Below are 18,411 nucleotides of genomic sequence, written 5' to 3'. Positions count from 1 at the left end.
ATATATTTTGGTTACAGCATGCCCCCATCACTTGACCTTCTGTAGTCCCTTTTCTTTGCTTGCTCCAAGCTTCCTTTGGCAAGATAGTCCAAGTAGAAACTCCACTGCTCCTGGAATTCTTCCCTTGGCCTTTTGTTGACTATGTCATTGTTGTTAGTTGCGAAGTTGTGTCTGTCCCATCGCGACCCCATGTTGTTGACTCTAGAAGTAAGCTTTGCCATTTTTGCCAATTCAATAAGTTTATCCAGCCAGAGTTCAATTGTTGGGATCTCCTGTGATTTCCAGTTCTTAGCCAGAACTAGTCTTGCCCCGCCATCTTGGCATAAAAGAAGAAAATTCTAGCATGTGAAGGGAGTAGTTGTGGACACAGACTTGAGACTTTGAGAACTTGTTCAGTACTAAGTGTCTCTCACTCTTAGGAGCGTGCAATCAGTTAATCTGAACTGAAAAATATCCGAAGGATACCTTATTGGCATTTTTAAGGTATTAATTCAGCTGGATTTTTGGGATATTTTTTCAGCTACTAAAATGGCTCAGGGGATAGCCAAAGTTAAGCCATTTAAACGGATTGAGACCAGCCACGACATCACGACTTGGAGGGATCTCAGTTTCTTTCAATGCCTTGGACGCATGGAGGTGAAAAAATTAGGCATTCATTAATAATGACCAAATCCGAATACCAAACCATTACCGAAAATTTACCAAATACCATACCATATATGGGAGTTAGGAATATGGGGAAGTACCAGTATTTTTTGAGTTCAGTATGCCTGAACCAAAAAAAAACACAATTGTGGTTGGTTTGTTTTTGTACATCCCTAATCATTTCCGCCCAATCGCATTGTGGCATAAGTTCAAGGCCTTAGGCAAACAACTAATGTTATGCCAAAGGCGTTCCTGAATCTTCTGGCCATTTCTTCCTTTTGGGCCGTGACTGGTGGCAATGTGGAAAGGTGGGGTTGACCTTGTTGCTGGTTTTTGGTAAATGTAGTGATCCAGTGTTCATGGAATGAATAAGGGGCTTCAGGTCATTTCCCCCCAGTTTGGTGTAGTGGTTAGGAGTGCGGACTTCTAATCTGGCGAGCCGGGTTCGATTCTGCACTCCCCCACATGCAACCAGTTGAGTGACCTTGGACTTGCCACTGCACTGATAGAGCTGTTCTGACCAAGCTGTGATATCAGGGCTCTCTCAGCCTCACCCACCTCACAGGGTGTCTGTTGTGGGGAGAGGAATGGGAAGGCAACTGTAAGTCGCTTTGAGCCTCCTTCGGGTAGAGAAAAGCAGCATATAAGAACCAACTCTTCTTCTTTTTCTTCTTATTGTGCTATCTTTCAGTACAAAACCAGAAGCTAGTACTACTTGAAGCAAATAGGACAGACTAATTTCTAATAATGCTTAATATTTTTGCGACAACAATACCTTCTCATGTAATTGGAAATAATTGGCAGGTGTTTCCATCTCTATTGCTAATCAGCACACTGTGCCAAAAGGGAAGCATTTGGCTTGAAAGTTTTCAAATAATACATTTTCAATAGAAATAATTGAAAATATTCTTCACAGTAAGCAAGAACATTCGGAGAAGACAGCATTTGTGTGGGTTTTTTTGCACCTAATCTTTCCTTTTTTCGGTAAAGGTAGAAACTATGTTGGACAATGCAGAAAGAGCTCGTCTTGGAAATCCCCAGCAGCCAGAGAAACCTCTTATAAGACTGCGGGTAAGATAAAGCTCCATAATATTTTAAAACTTATCCTGAATATACTGTTTTAGCCAAATTTAGTGTGCCGTTTTTGCAAAATTGAGTTGGAATAGCACTAAATGAACTTCTTGGTATTATCTCAGTCACCAAGTCAGGGGAGGGAAGATTTCACTGCATACTGCAAAAAACGATGCACTTGCTTAATGGCCCACTCCTGTGACCAAAAAAACAAATTTTGAGTGTTCTGGGGGCTTGTGGGGTTTATAGATTTCTCCCTGACTTCAGTGGCCTGGCATGGGTTCTGACAGATCTGTCGGTTCTGACAGATCTGTGCAAGAAAAACATCCCTGCCAAAGTGCCACGGTCAACTGGAGTGTCAAAGCATTTGAGCTTGAAGATGTCAGATTGTTGGGACCGATAATTTAAGGCTGCTTAGTTTTTAAGAAGGAAAGGACACATGTGAGCATCAGAGGTGAGACACTTTCCTCTGATGTCATAGGGATACATCAGATACTGATATGGATGATGAGAGATGGATTTGTATATTTCAATATTTATAACTTGCTTTGCTTCCAAAAAATTGGATGCAGAATGGTGATCGGTAGATCTATTATATGTTGTCCTGCGATTAACTGAAAGCTGCACAGATGTGTTAACTTGAATGGATGCCTTTTGTATTCTGAATGAGAGCTGCCAATTCCTCAGATTTTGATGTCCTCTTCCTTCGAAGGTCGATTACAGTGGAGGCTTTGAACCATTCAGTGTTGTCCGTTTCAGCCAGAGATACATGGATAGGATAGCTAATCCAAAAGACGTCATACATTTCTTCAGACATCGAGAGCAAAAAGAGAAAAAAGGTAAAGAGAAAAGAAATTCCTTTAAAAACGTGCAGCAAAGTTTGCACATCTCTAGGTTCTTTGGGTTTTTAAAAAACAAATCAGTATTGCCAGCAGAGAAATATATTAATTGTGTTTGTATTCAGTGCCATCCATTTGCTTTGGACTTACGGTGACCTGATGCATTAATGACCTCCCAAACATCCTGTCGTTAATAACCTTGTTCAGGTCTTGCAAACTGAAGGCCGTGACTCTTTTTATTGAGTTTATCCATCTCATGTTTATCCATCTCATGTCACTGGCAGTCTTCAAGCAAAGGTTGGATAGACACTTTTTTTGGATGCTTTAGGATGCTTAGGGCTGATCCTGCGTTTAGCAGGGGGTTGGACTAGATGGCCTCTATGGCCCCTTCCAACTCTATGATTCTATGATTCTATGTTGGCTCTACCTCGTACCCTGCTGCCTTCAGCTTTTCTTAGCATTCTTGTCTTTCCCAATACTTCACTATGTGGAGAATGTCTTTTGGAGCAGTGGCGTGTTCTTCGTCTCTCGAGTCCCAGGGAGAGCCATTCAGATGATGCCTTTAAGTCCTTTTGTCTTGTAAGCTACACTGGGGCTTGAGTGAATGGGTCTGAAGAGAGGGAAGAAGGAGAAGTGATAGAAAATGGCTGTTGTACTATTAATTTGCACTTTTCTGAGCAATCTCTGAATGCCATTAGGAATTATTCTGTAAACTAAATGACTAGATTTCCTTAGCTTTGTAGGTGGTACATCTACTCTTATGGTCAGTGAAATGGATTTGCAGCAAGCATATCCTTGTGATGGCCCCAGAGAGGTGAAGACTGCCCTCACTGGCAGTCTTCAAGCAAAGGTTAGAGACACACTTTTCTTGGATGCTTTAGGATGCTTAGGGCTAATCCTGCGTTGAGCAGGGGGTTGGATTAGATGGCCTGTGTGGCCCCTTCCAACTCTATGATTCTATGATTCTAGTTCAGCAGTGGAATAGGCTGCCTAAGGAGGTGGTGAGCTTCCCCTCACTGGCAGTCTTCAAGCAAAGGTTGGATACACACTTTTCTTGGATGCTTTAGGATGCTCTGAGCTGATCCTGCGTTGAGCAGGGGGTTGGACTAGATGGCCTGTGTGGCCCCTTCCAACTCTATGATTCTATGATTCTAGTTCAGCAGTGGAATAGGCTGCCTAAGGAGGTGGTGAGCTCCCCCTCACTGGCAGTCTTCAAGCAAAGGTTGGATACACACTTTTCTTGGATGCTTTAGGATGCTTTGGGCTGATCCTGCGTTGAGCAGGGGGTTGGACTAGATGGCCTGTATGGCCCCTTCCAACTCTATGATTCTATGATTCTATGATTCTAGATTGGCCTCAATCAAGGCCAGGGCTAAGAAAGCCTTGGCCCCAGCCCAGCGGAATCAGTGCCGCAGGGCTTGGAAGAGAGAGCTATTCCTCCAGGCTTATAGTTGAGGCCGGGAAGATAACACCCACAGCATCTATTTGGCTCGCCTTCCCTGAAGAAATCCGTCGGAACATCAAGGGAAGACATATCTGCCCCAAAATGACCACCTCCTTAATATTTAATATCTAATATTTAACTAGTTGGCAGATGAGTTAGATTAGGAACTGTTTTTAATATAAATTATGTTTTTAAAATGTAATGTATATGATGAGTTGATGTTACTGGCTCAAGCCTTTATAGAAATAGATTTATCTATTTATTTAAATCCATATAGAATTCTGGTTACCACTTCGTTTGCAGAATATCTCTGAAGCTCACATTTGTGTATGGAGGGGGGCAAGAATGTGTGTACATTGGAAAATATGCATGTTTTAACCAGAAATTCTCACGTATGTTTCCAGCAGGATCCCCCCCCCACACTTTTAGAATTCTTTCACCTTGCAGATGTGCATTACCATTTTGTCATTTGAGGTGCTGCAGGTTTTTAAGTGACAAATGTTCTCATAAAACGGGCTCAACATTTCTCCCCCACTCTTTAGAAGAAGAGATTAACTTTGGCAAGTTTGTCCACAAGCCTGCATCAGAAGGCACAACTTTGAGGGTGGAGGATCTTGTGAAGCAGTATTTCCAGACAGCAGAGAAGGTAAATCTATTTTTTTTAAAGGATTTCAGGTGCAATTTAAATCATGCTGTTGGTGGTAGCCCTTAAAGGTCAATGCTAACTCCCCTGGAATTTCATTCTGTCTCGTAAAATCTTCTAGTCTTTGGTTCTTTATTATTGAAGGATTAAATCAGAACTGAGAGAAGATCTGTCCGGAAGCTGCAGTTGGGTACAAACTGTTGCTTGTGTTTGTGTAATTTTCTCCTTCCCTCCTCTTGTGTGGCGCATGAGCAAAAATCTCCTGGTTTGATCTAACTCCAATTCACCATAGTATACAAATACACACCTTCGCAAATTGGAATTTGTTTCCGCAGCCACCCACTCCAGCTGGGATTCCACAAACCTAAGCATAGTTGCGCCCTTCTGAGTTCATGTAAGACATTGCGGGAGAGAAATGAACTCACCTTTGCTGATGCCTCTGCAGTTTTGGACATTGTGACAGATTGGCACTGTATGAAAGCAGGAAGTTAGTTTTCAATCAAGCTTCACATGAGAAAGGAGATGAGGGGAGCACAGTGGCATTGGTGTGTCAATTTTGTGAAATAAATCAATAAATTTGGATGTATACAGCATTCATTTATACATCCAAATTTAGTAACAGCAGGGACTTCACAGCACCTAAAGCAGATTCAATTTACTGCGGAAGGTGTTTTTGCAAACAGCCACCATGGAACTACCAAGCAAAGTTAACAAAGAAAGCAGTTGTATCTTTAAGTGGTCTTCGTGTTAGCGCTCGTCTGAAGGTAATGGGAACATTAGACCAGGGCTGGTCAACCTGTGGTCCTCCAGATGTCCATGGACTACAATTCCCATGAGCCCCTGCCAGCAAACACTGGCAGGGGCTCATGGGAATTCTAGTCCATGGACATCTGGAAGACCACAGGTTGACTACCCCTGCATTAGATCATGTGAGTCAGTCAGATTGTTTTTAGATAATAACATCAGAGTCCAGTAGCACATTTAAGGCCAACAAAAATGTATTCAAGGTGTGAGCTTTTGAGTGCAAGCACTCTTCCTCAGACTAAGAACTCCCTACATAACAGTGGGGATATGAATAAATTTTTGTTGGCCTTAAAGGTGCTACTGGACTCTGATTTTATTGTGCTACTTCAGACCAACAGGGCTACCCATTTCAATCTGTTTTTGGATAAGTATATGAGTGGACCCCCTCATGTGTTTGCTTGTACATCTTCCAGAAAATGCACCTCTCCCTTTTGACTGAAAGGGGCATGGGAAAAGCGGTTCAGGAATTTGTGGACAAGGAGGAAAAGGATGCAATAGAAGAACTGGTGAAATTCCAGCTAGAGAAGACCCAGCGGTTTCTGAAGGAACGGCATATAGATGCAGAGGAAGCGAAAATCGATGAAGAGGTTTGTAGGGTTGACCTTTCTCTCAGTTGCAGTGAGTATTATGACTGAAGGTCATGGCTGTCAGCTGATCTCATGGAAAACTTTCTAAAAATTTTAGAATGTTTATTCAGTACAATAAAGAGATGTCCACGATAAAACAGATATACGTAACAGGTACAGGGCCAGCTGTCCGTATTGTGTCCCCTTGCTGTAAGAACCATGTGAAATTAAGAACTCTGTTTTTCATTATTTGCTGTAATATGGTGGGATGTTTGCATCTAGTCTTTTCAAGTTGTAGTGATGGCCACAGGAATAAACAGCTTTAAAAGGGGATTAGATAAATTCATGGAGGATAAGTCTTATCTGTGGTTACTGTGGGGAACTACCACATCCCAGAAGAGCCTCTTGTGGCGCAGAGTGGTAAGGCAGCCGTCTGAAAGCTTTGCCCATGAGGCTGGGAGTTCAATCCCAGCAGCCGGCTCAAGGTTGACTCAGCCTTCAATCCTTCCAAGGTCGGTAAAATGAGTAGCCAGCTTGCTGGGGGGTAAACGATAATGACTGGGGAAGGCACTGGCAAACCACCCCGTATTGAGTCTGCCATGAAAATGCTGGAGGGCGTCACCCTAAGGGTCAGACATGACTCGGTGCTTGCACAGGGGATACCATTACCTTTGCCACATTCCAAGACACTGGGCCTCTGAATCCCAGAGCCTGGAAGCAACATGAGGGGAAGGCTTCAGCCTCTCAGCGCTGTTGTTGGCCCTCCAAAGGAAGTGGTTGGACTCTGTGTGAAACAGGATACTGAAATCGATGGACCACTGGCCTGATCCAGCAGGGCTCTTCTTGTGATCTCACAGTCCTTTGTGTTAATGGGCCAGAACAACTAACCACGTCTGCTAGCTGTACACGTCACACTTTAAAAGTTGTAAATGTACCACGACAGATTTGTTCCACATATTTTAAATATATTAAGCTTCCTAATCCCGAGTCAGAATGCAGTTTTGTCTCGCTCAGTCCTGGCTGTTCTTGCAGCGGCTCTCCAGTGTCTCAGGGTAGATTTAGGGTAGAAATGGTGGCCGGAGGGAAATTTGGACTTGTGGATCACTATTCTGAGAAAAGGCTAGGAACTGCTGATGATTGTTTGCCTTTCTCATTGAACTCTGTTGCAGAATTAGAAATTAGTTCAGTAAAACCAAATTGCAAAATAAGAGGACATTGTAATAAATAAGGTAAAAGAGCCTCTTGTGGCGCAGAGTGGTAAGGCAGCGACATGCTGTCTGAAGCTGTCTGCCCATGAGGTTGGGAGTTCGATCCCAGCAGCCGGCTCAAGGTTGACTCAGCCTTCCATCCTTCCGAGGTCGGTAAAATGAGCACCCAGCTTGCTGCTGGGGGATAAATGGTAATGACTGGGGAAGGCACTGGCAAGGACACCCTGTATTGAGTCTGCCATGAAAACGCTGGAGGGCGTCACCCCAAGGGTCAGACATGACCCGGTGCTTGCACAGGGGATACCTTTACCTTACCTTTTTAAGGTAAATTTCCTTTCTAGTCCTTATTTCTGTCATTACTATAGTGTATTTATTTATTTAAAACATGTATTAGCCACCTTTTCACCTTATGGAGCTCAAGGTGGCTTGCAGTATAAAGTCCAAAAAGTAAAATCACACTGCTTTTATAAAGTTCAGTCCTAAACTGGTAACACAAAACCAAACTCTTCCACCAGGCATTTAGTTGAGGCTAGGGCAAGGAAAAAATGGGGTCCCTCCCTCGGGGAGACGACTAGATAGATACCTATATGTTTCCATGTCTTCCCTGAGGCATTGAGTCCGGCAGGAGAGCGTCTGATGGGGGTGGGTACAATTCTTGGGGGATTATTGTTGCTGTCATTTTGGATTTTTTTGAACATGTTATTTTACATGTAATGTTTTATTGCATTTTATTGTTTTCGCATTGTAAATCGCCTTGAGCCGGCTAGCCCAGGAGTGGCAGTAAACAAGTCAAATAAATAAATCAGTAAATAAAAAATAACAACAACAGGGGTTCTACTTACACTGATTGATCAATCACTTATAAAAGAAGATGGTTTCCCTTGTTATCGTTTTGTCGTTAATGCTGTTGTTGCACAGGGGATTGATGTCTGTAGAAAATCAGAGACAAAATGATGTCACTTGGGAAAAGCAGAGGTAAAAAGTGTGGGCAGGGCTTCAGCAAGAGCATTTGTCTTTTAAAACCCTCATTTTCACGTTTGCCTTTCAATTCTGGCTTATTGTAGGTGCAGCTGCTCAGAGAGTCAAAAAAGAACACTGAGGAGGAAGACGAGGACGTTCGCGAGGTAGATTCTTTAAGCTGAAAACTTGGAAGGAATACATAAACTGAGCAAGCCTGTGTTTTTTGTCTGCAGGGGAACAAGAAATTTGCATTTGGTTGCTTTATATGGTAATAAAATAACTTAATGGGTCAGAAACACTACAGTTAAGATGGCGGGTGTCGGCTTAAGTAACCATTGAGATGTAAGTTCTAATTCTTGGAGGAATCAATCTTTCCCAACGTATTTTGAATGTATAATGTGCATCTTTTGTGCTTTATATCTGGATTGTTCTCGGTGTGGCCATTACATGGCTTGAAACCTCATACATGTTGATGCTGTAGGACATGACTCTTTTCAGACTTGCAACGCATACAGATTGACTACCTTCAGTTCCTTTCCGAAACGTTCTGTTGTTTCCAAACTGATTATTCAGACTTCCATTTCTGCCTCGCTCGTGTTTTTCTCATCATCTTCCTTTTAACACTAGATGCATTTCTGCTTTCCCACTAATGTCTGGATGGGCAGCTTTGGAGATGGGGAAGCAGGGGGGACCTGATTTCTGTCCCAATGGTACCCTCCCTGCGGGGCTGAAATAAGTGATTTCTTTTCTCTCAGGCTCTCAACAGGGCCAAATCCCAGAGATCTCAGGGAGCAGAGCAGGATGTTGTCATGAGTGACGACGACCTCCTGGACGCAGTTAATGAGGATTCAGATGGGGACCTTCCTTTGGCACCCAGCAGGGGAGGAGGCAGAGGCAGAGGTCGGGCAAGAGGCGGGAGAGGGCAGAACCCATCAGCAAGAGGAATGCCCCGACGAGGAAGAGGTCAGTAGCTTAGCACTTGTCTTGTATTTGTTAAAGTTGCAGCATCTTATGAATCATTATCATCGGTATGTATTCAGCTTAAGAGAACTAGTCCTTAAGGGAAGAGGGCATTCATGATGCATGTAGAGAAAAGTTGGAATTTGGACACCTTTCCTGTGCAGGGCTCTGAAAAAATTTTTTTAAAGATGCAGACATGTGTAATCGTCTCCTGCTTGAGTGTGTGATGAATTGGTATTCACAGCCTCAGGGATCCCATTACCTAGATATCCTCAGTCACGCTTTTCCAGGATGAGTTTTACATCCTCCAAGAAAATCGCTGCAGAGGATTGCGGCGGATTTTCCCATTTATCAGATGTATGCACACAGGCTCTGTTTGAGGTTTGCAACAAGTACAAATGCCCTGTCTTGAGCCTTGGGCTTGTGAGACTCGCCCAAAGTAGCTATTGGGACACCAGCCATTGAAAACAAACGTTGTAGTTTGGAAACTCCAGGTTTGCCGTTACGCTCCAGAGTCTCTGAAAGGGATCTGACTTAAGGACTTGGTTTCTTGCCCACCCGGTTATTTAGTTGCAGTCCACAGCCTCTACACCAGGGGTAGTCAAACTGCGGCCCTCCAGATGTCCATGGACTACAATTCCCAGGAGCCCCCTGCCAGCGAATGCTGGCAGGGGACTCCTGGGAATTGTAGTCCATGGACATCTGGAGGGCCGCAGTTTGACTATCCCTGCTCTACACAGTGAGGCAGCAGTAATACATGCTTGACTGGTTTACATAGCCATTGTTGCTATTTATTACACTTCTGTCCCCTCCTTGTTTAAGGCATTGAGAGTGCTCTACTTAGAGCAGCCTTCCTCAACTTTTTTTACCATTGGGAACCCCCTGAAACATTCTTCAGGCTTTGAGAAACCCCAGAAGTGGCTCAGTTATGCAGAATACTGTTGGGAAGCATCACTGTGGATATGCCCACTTGGGGGCCCTCCCTGTCCCACCCCCTCCAGGCCCATCATTGGCCGTTTTGGGAGGTGGGACTGTGCTGACATAGCCATATATGGTCATATCACCCGATAAACAGTTTTTAAAAAATGTATAAAATTAATTGACTTCCACCCATATGGGAAACCCTTCCAAGACCTTTACAAAACCCTGGTTGAAAAAGAGTTAGGGTCTTTCCTTCAGCCACCTGCCCACACCCCGGTCACCCCAGGAGCCCTGCACTGTAGGCTCAGGGTGAGTTACTGTGGCTTAGAGTCACTTTGTGAGCTTTGTGAGGAGTTGGGTCTGGGTGCCCTCAACCCACCACTCTTTAGTTGATAGAGGAGGGAGGAAATGTTAATGCCTGCTTTTTTTTCCCCACCTGGTTTACAGGTCAAGAGCAGACCAGTGGCAGTAGGACATACAATCCCAGATCCACTCCTACGAAAAACATGTCTATCATGGATGGTATGTTTAAAACACATGTGAATCAACACGTTGGATGTGGGTGCATGTTCAAAATGGTTGGGCTTCTGCATGGTTCCTCTGGGCACCCCTCCCTGGGCACGCCTTTTCCTCTGACCAAGAAAAATTATTTTGTCTGTGTTACTAAACCCGCAGGTTGTTGCCAGCTGGTGGGAAGGCTCAAAGAGCCAGTAGATAAGGCATTCCAGAAAAATTGAGGCAGGCATCCCGGACTCTGAGAGCTCCAGTAACCAAATCAAACAGCAGAATGAGCTGTGTATGGCCTCCCTTACGTCTTTAGATGGGTTCCTGACACCCCCCCCCCAATGATCAGGTGGAGTTAAAGCAGTGGGTGGTCTGAATCCCATTATTTCAGTCATCTAGAAAAGGAGACTCGCCTCCTTTCTTGACCATCATTGGGGGAAGCCTCAATCCCAGTACTTATTTCAGTGAAAACCACGTATCTGAGATTGCTGGGGTCTGATATGTGTTCATTTCCCTTTTAGCTTGGAGAGCTTTGCTCATATGTGGCTGCCCTTGAAATGTGCTCATTGGTAGATAACTCTGCAGCCAGGATATTGACTGGAGTGGGTTGTAGGGGCCATGGGACTCCAGTCTTGCTTGGCTCATCTATATTGCTGTTTCTGGGCTCAGTTCAAGTTGCAGGTGTTGATCTTTAAAACCCTGTATGGTTTGGGATGAGCACACCCAAAGGGCTGCCTACACCCATCCAAACCAACCCAACTTGTGCAGTAACCTTTTGAGGCCCTGCTTCTGAGGTCAGGTGGATGGCAACCCAGGAGAGGTCCTTCTCAGTCCTGGCACCAAAATTATGAAACATTTTCCCCATATTAAAGGTATCTGTCCTTTTCTGCGTTTCACCTGGTGATTCAGTGATCCTTCCTACCCTTATGTCTTCATTACTGTTTTATGTGCTCTTTTTCCTATTTTATGTTTTAATTACAATTCTGTGTGTTTTAGTTTTTGTTTTAATTGTTCTTATGGATTGTTGTAACAATATGCTTTTATGTTTTAACTGATTACAGAAAGCTGGCACACATGTTTTATAAATAAATGCTTTAGACCAGTGGTCCCCAACCTTTATATCACCGGGCACTCGTCAATGCTTGACAATTTTACTGAGGCCGGGGGGGTAGTTTTTTGCCAAGGACATCGCCGCTGCCACCTGAGCCCCTGCTCCGTTTGCTTTCCCACCGCTGCCCCTGACTTTCTGCCGCCTGCTGGGAGGCTCTGCCAGCAGCAGCTGCGCAGTGCCACACTGAGGGGGACCCCCAAATAAACATCTTTGTTTTTGTTTGAAATATATTGTTGCTACATCTTTACATGTAAAGGGATTAACTTTCCTCCCCAAATTGCAGTCATTTTTCACTGGCATTCTTTGCCCTTCCTGACTGAGGGCCTGCAGATAGCTGTCCAGGGTGCTGAATTAGCTGACAGGTGAAGTCCAGAAGCTTCCCATAGTTGCTAGTAGTACAACACCTTCCTTTTCCTGATTTTTGGTAATTCCCAGTTCCTTTTCCCCATCAGGCTGACCATAGGCAAAGGCCTCCCTTGGTTTAACACAATCTCAGTAGCCATTGCCTGCTTGGTTTCTCAGCACGGCCATGTTCTGCAGTAGAACAGCTAGATTAAAGTCTAGGAGCAACTAAAAACCAATAAGATTTTCAGGGTACAAACTTTCCAGAGTCAAAGTTGTGTTGGTCAAGTACAAGGGAGCTTTGACTCCTGAAAGTCCATGCCTTGGAAGTCTTGTTGGTGTCTGCAGGATTACTAAACTCAGATCTGTTACCTGTTTGATTTGTTTTTTTGGATGTGGACTGGAAGGGTTATGTCAGTGCTTGGCTTTTATGGTCCTGTCTTGCATGCCCAGGGGAAATGGTGATTGCCACTTTGGAGTCAGGAGACAAATTTCCTTCAGGTCAGGCTGGCCTGAGATTCTGGTGTTTTGATTTTTTTTTTTTTTTTGGAGGCGGGCATCATCTGGGCATGGACTTGGAGTCACTGTGGTGGGCAGGTAGTTGTGAATTTCCTGCATTCCTGGAGGTCCCTTCCAACTCCATGATTCTATAATTTTTTATAGAAAACACTATATGTACATATATTTAGAAAACAAGATAATGATATAAAAGGAAAAGATGGATTATATAACAAATTGTATATATCAAAGGTACATTGCAGGGTATGTAGATCTCTTATAATTTGTAAAGACATTTTTAATATGGTGGGTTCTCCATCTTTGGAGATTTTTAAACAGAGGCTGGATCGCCATCTGATGGAGAGGCTGATTCTGTGAAGGCTCAAGGGGGTGGCAGGTGACAGTGGATGAGCGATTGGGATGTGAGTGTCCTGCATAGTGCAGGGGGTTGGACTAGATGACGCAGGAGGTCTCTTCCAACTATGATTCTATGATTCTATGTATTGTTTTTTTCTTTTTTTTAGAAGGGCTGTCAACTTGTCTAATGCCATAGCTAAAAATGATTCTGCCTGGTTTTTCCTTTCTCGAATACTTTGAAATCATTTTGCATAATTTGCTTTCATTATTTTACTTTGTTAATATCTGTCGTCACGCAAGCAAAACATTCTTGCAACCGCCGCTACTTCACATGATACTTCGGCATCCAGCTGCTGGTGCACAGGAATGTGTTTGTGCACAGTTGCTCTGTGTAACATTTTTTTAAACATTGCTTGCAGTGAGTTCATCAGCCGTTCAAATTGTTCAAATTGTTCTCCCTTTGTCGGGAATAATGGTGATTGTGAATGGGGCTACACAACCGCAGAGGCAGACAGAAGGAGCACAGTGGGGAGTTGATGCAACACAGTGTGGTCTTCAGTAATCATGTTGTCAAAATGTGAAGGGTGCGCTTATCGGCTATGGTGGTTGCTGTTTGCAACCTCAGCGTGGTTTCTTATCTCAGTGCCTTTCCATCGGAACCAAATATTTTATGTTTAACTATCTGTTTGTTCCATGGGAGAAGAAGGGTCTGTTTTGTAACTAAGGATCTGAAGGACACATCGTTCTGTATCAGCTTTGAGGGGAATAGGGAAATATCAGAACACTTGATTCTTCTGCATCCATGTTAGAATCATAGAATCATAGAGTTGGAAGGGACCTCATGAGTCATCTAGTAGTCCAACCCCATGCACCATGCAGGACACTCACAACCCTATCACTCATCCACTGTAACCTGCCACCCCCTTGAGCCTTCACAGAATCAGCCTCTCCGTCAGATGGCTATTCAGCCTCTGTTTAAAAATTTCCAAAGATGGAGAACCCACCACCTCCCGAGGAGGCCTGTTCAACTGAGAAACTGCTCAGGCTGTCAGGAACTTCTTCCTGATGTTTAGACGGAATTTCTTTTGCATTAATTTCATCCCATTGGTTCTGGTCCGTCTCTCCAGGGCAAGAGAGAACAACTCTGCTCCATCCTCTATATGGCAGCCTTTTAAATACTTGAAGATGGTTATCAGATCCCCTCTCAGTCGTTTCCTCTCCAGACCGAGTTCCCCCAACCTTTCCTCTTATGTCTTGGTCTCTTAGAATAAGAGGAGGGTTGTCATTATGAACAGGAGAATGGAGCAAATTTTCAAGAAGTTAAAGGTGGCTGATATCTATTGTGCCCTCACCTGATCCTCTCGGAATTCAGAAGCTAAGCAGGACCGACCCTGGCTAATATTGGGATAGGAGACCTCTAAGGATCTAGATGGTAATTCTAGTGCTCAAGGAAGACTATGGGTCATGTTGCAGAGGTAGGAAATGGCAAACCAGCTCCAAATGCCCCTTGCCTGACTGCCAGACAAATTCTTGGATCTCCTGGCTACACGACACACATGCCGTATGATAAATAAATCGTAATCTTTGTATTGATTCCTAAGGTTTCTTATGCTGTCATAGAATCATAGAATCATGGAACCATAGAGTTTGAAGGGACCTCCTGGGTCATCTAGTCCAACCCCCTGCAATATGCAGGACACTCACATCCCAATCGCTCATCCACTGTAACCTGCCACCCCCTTGAGCCTTCACAGATTCAGCCTGTCCGTCAGATGGCTATCTAGCCTCTGTTTAAAAATTTCCAAATCATAAGCACTACTTGATCAACTTTACAATAAGTTGGATCCAAAGGTGGTGTTCTGCTGGTGTAATACATCTCTCGGGGGAGATGTTGCTGATCTAAACCCTAGGCAGTGTGGTTTGCAAGAGTTCCCTGGTGCCCCAGGAGTAGAATTCCCAGGGCTTGGAGGATTGCAGTGGGTATTTATTTTATTTATTTATACTAGCATTTATATCCCGCCTCTCGCCACTTTTGTCACCTTGAGGTGGCTAACAATTAAGACCACCAACAATTACCCCATAAAAACCCCATTAAAACAGTAACAATACATATAGTAACTCACAATATTCCAGCTTGCAAAAATCACTGGACTGACGTAGGTGCTCTACACCAGGGGTAGTCAACCTGTGGTCCTCCAGATGTTCATGGACTACAATTCCCATGAGCCCCTGCCAGCAAATGCTGGCAGGGGCTCATGGGAATTGTAGTCCATGAACATCTGGAGGACCACAGGTTGACTACCCCTGCTCTTCACAGAAACAGGCAATGCAGGTCACCTCTGAATGGCTCATGGAAACCCTGTGGGATCACCATAAACCGGCTGCAAAAAAACGAAACAAACAAGGAAAGATTAAACCAGTATTATTTTTATGCAGTTGTGACCTGCAGATATTTCAAACTCTCTCTTCCCAGTTCGTGTTGTGTTTGTTTTCCAGTAGTCTTGCAAAGGCATCCATTTCCCCCATTAATTACTATATTCGGTTGACTGTTGGGTATTACTGAATCTTGTTTCCGAGTGTCTTTTGAAAATATTTTTAATGTCTTTGACATCAACACATTGTGTGTTCTGTAATATGGTGATAACAATTCTCCAGTGAAAGCTCCTAAAAAGGCTTTAGGCATCTCATTTAGACATCATTTAAAAAAAAATATTACAGCCCTCTCTCCACAAAGTCTTGAAGTCTGCAATATTTATTTATTGTATTTTTATCTCCTACATAGCAATTGTACATAAAAAACAGGAGCCTTTACATCCTGTTCAAAATAGTCTCTGCATCAGTCAATTTTCCTTAATTTCACCATGGAGTTTTACTCTGTCAACCTTTCCTCTGACAATACTTGATGGTTCTTCTAAGTTTTTTTCAAACTGTTGAGTGTCACTTAATGCCACATTTCACCAGTGAGTGTAATTTCACACAAGTCCTAATATCATATGCATTTTATGAGGAGATTGCCTGGTCTAATTTGCAGGGGCTGAGGAATCAAAGAGTTGCCTTTTGACTTTGAAAACCCCGTGGGATCAGACTTGGTTCTTAAACATCATTAAGATAAAATGTACTCAGACGTGGCTCATTGCAGACTGTGTGCCTCACTCTTTCCCTGTTTCCCTCTTTTGGGCAAGGGGTGAGTTAGATATGTGAGAAGTTGCATTTATACTCATTTTAACTGAACTGCATTTTAAGTTTGCTGTACTGTATCCTTTTTGCAATAAGAGAGAGCCAGTTTGGTGTAGTGGTTAGGAGTGGGGACTTCTAATCTGGCATGCCGGGTTCAATTCTGCACTCCCCCACATGCAGCCAGCTGGGTGACCTTAGACTTCCCACAGCACTGATAAGGCTGTTATAACCAAGCAGTAATATCTTCTTCCTCGTCTTCTTCTATACTATTTTGTTATTTGTTTACTTACAGTCTTGCTGGGCATTCCAAACTTCTCCATGAGTTATTAAAAAAAATAACAACCCTGTACTGATATTGTAAATTATGCCACAGAGCTTAATGCACAGAATGCACAGTTTACACTAATTTTGTTGTTGTTTCTCTATTTGGCTCCAGCTTTTAAATCTTCAAGGCAGCAGCCCTCCCGGAACGTTCCTGCCAAGAGTTATTCAGAGGTAGGTAGTGGGTAATAGCAGATGCGTTATTGCAGTGGTCTTCAGCATTTCTAAACCTGGGTCTCCCTGAGCTGCGACCATGGGATAGGTAGTCATGTGATCAAAGTCACAAGGCAGCCAGAGAGGTGGCTTCCCCAGCCTCAGCAGGAGGAGCATAAATAGAGCAAGAGAAACTAAAGCAACTTATGATACTAGAAAAAATACCTTACAATATAAGAATAATTCAAGGAGTCTGTCAAAGGAATGAATTTGATTTAGTTTGGAAAAATGTAATAGAATTTTTAAAAAGTCTTTAAATAGCAATGTGTGGGAGTTAATTATGTAAATAGTTTGTGTATTTAGTTAATCATATTGTGTTTGTTTTGTGGTTAATTGGTTTATCGTTTTTCTTTTTTCTACACAGTATTCGTGATGTCACTGTTATTTTTTACTTTCTATGTCTATTAAAATATTTTTTTGAAAAAAACAAGAGACTTTAGAGGCAGGAATCACAAGCTGAGCTGTATCCGTTTAATGCAGAGGGAACTTCAACCACATTTTGATATTTGTCTCTGACTTACCAGTGAAATCAGGAATTTTTGGGGTTGAGCCTTTTACTCTTTGGGGGGCATTCCGCACTCTGCAGGGGGAATGGGGGCACTTGGGATTTTAGGGGCAGCCCTGTGTTCCCACTTGCAGCGCCTTCCGACAGCTGGTGAAGGAGAGATCATTTCGGGTTTGATAGTATTTTAATAATGCTTACCCTGTCCTGAGGTTGAAATGCGAGGTCCTAAGATTTCTTCCCATGTGCTTAAAAACACACACCATGAAAGGATCAAATAGAAATACCTCCTTGCTTGCTTGCATGTAATAAAAGTAAACAAACTCCATCCATCTATCCATCCACGAGATAAGTATATGTGGTGAATGGCCAAAAAGAAGACAACAGATACTACTGGGAAACCAGGTTCTAGAAATTGCCAATCAGGCTGAAATAACAAGTGGCAGTTTTTCAAGAGCCCATTTTATTCTCTTAAACCTCTGCCCGTAAAGTTGATTTTAGTCGAGTGTGCCATTTCAATGTCCTCATATTTTACTTAATGGCTTGGAGGGGAGGGGTGTGCTCAATGGTACACACGAGGTTGGCGGTGGTGCATTAAAGGTAAAGAACTGCTGGAGTAGCTTGAAATCAGGATGTGATGAGTAATAAGGCTGCTGTTCCTTTCTGCCCTTTCCAGGTCATTGACGACGATGACTCCGATCTGGAAGAAGTGTCCTTTGCTCCTTCTTCCACGACAAATCCAAGGTTAATCCCTTCATTTCCAGGGGCTTTTAGGTTGGTTTGATGGTGACTGAGGGGCGCTTCCTGGGACAAAATGTGAGGAATTGTGAAGCTTTAACCTCCATTTAGATCCATACTTCTGTTTTAAGAACAGAGATCACCAGTTTCGTCATAGAATTATAGAGTTGGAAGGGACCTCCTGGGTCATCTAGTCCAACTCCCTGCACTATGCAGGACACTCATAAGCCTATTGCTCATCCACTGTAACCTGCCACCCCCTTGAACCTTCACAGAATCAGCCTCTCTGTCAGATGGCTATCCAGCCTCTGTTTAAAAATTTCCAAAGATGGAGAACCCACCACCTCCCGAGGAAGCCTGTTCCACCAAGAAACCGCTCTAACTGTCAGGAACTTCTTCCGGAGGTTTAGATGGAATTTCTTTTGAATTAATTTCATCCCATTGGTTCTGGTCCATCCCTCTGGGGCAAGAGAGAACAAAATGTGCCATCCTCTGTATGGCACCCTTTTAAATACTTAAAGAGGGCTATCAGATCCCCTCTCAGCCATCTCTTCTCTAGGTTAAACAGACCAAGCTCCCCCAACCTT

The 18,411-nt window shown here is 43.4% G+C and overlaps 1 protein-coding gene across 3 annotated transcripts in view; it reads left to right on the top strand.

The window, feature by feature from the left end:
• Positions 1-18,411, top strand: part of MRE11 (MRE11 double strand break repair nuclease) — a 38,348-nt gene that overhangs the window by 13,030 nt on the left and 6,907 nt on the right. For all 3 annotated transcript variants that reach the window (XM_077341481.1, XM_077341479.1, XM_077341480.1), the window contains exons 10-18: positions 1,636-1,716; positions 2,429-2,555; positions 4,542-4,645; positions 5,860-6,033; positions 8,285-8,344; positions 8,936-9,143; positions 10,509-10,583; positions 16,487-16,545; positions 17,763-17,830. In XM_077341481.1, coding sequence (XP_077197596.1) covers positions 1,636-1,716; positions 2,429-2,555; positions 4,542-4,645; positions 5,860-6,033; positions 8,285-8,344; positions 8,936-9,143; positions 10,509-10,583; positions 16,487-16,545; positions 17,763-17,830 — 956 coding nt within the window. The remainder of the gene's footprint in view (positions 1-1,635; positions 1,717-2,428; positions 2,556-4,541; positions 4,646-5,859; positions 6,034-8,284; positions 8,345-8,935; positions 9,144-10,508; positions 10,584-16,486; positions 16,546-17,762; positions 17,831-18,411) is intronic.

The sequence above is a fragment of the Paroedura picta genome, chromosome 6, assembly GCF_049243985.1.
Source record: "Paroedura picta isolate Pp20150507F chromosome 6, Ppicta_v3.0, whole genome shotgun sequence".
Classification (NCBI taxonomy): domain Eukaryota; kingdom Metazoa; phylum Chordata; class Lepidosauria; order Squamata; family Gekkonidae; genus Paroedura; species Paroedura picta.
The sequence above is the reverse complement of the archived record's forward strand: the minus strand, read 5'-3'. Positions and strand labels throughout refer to the sequence as shown.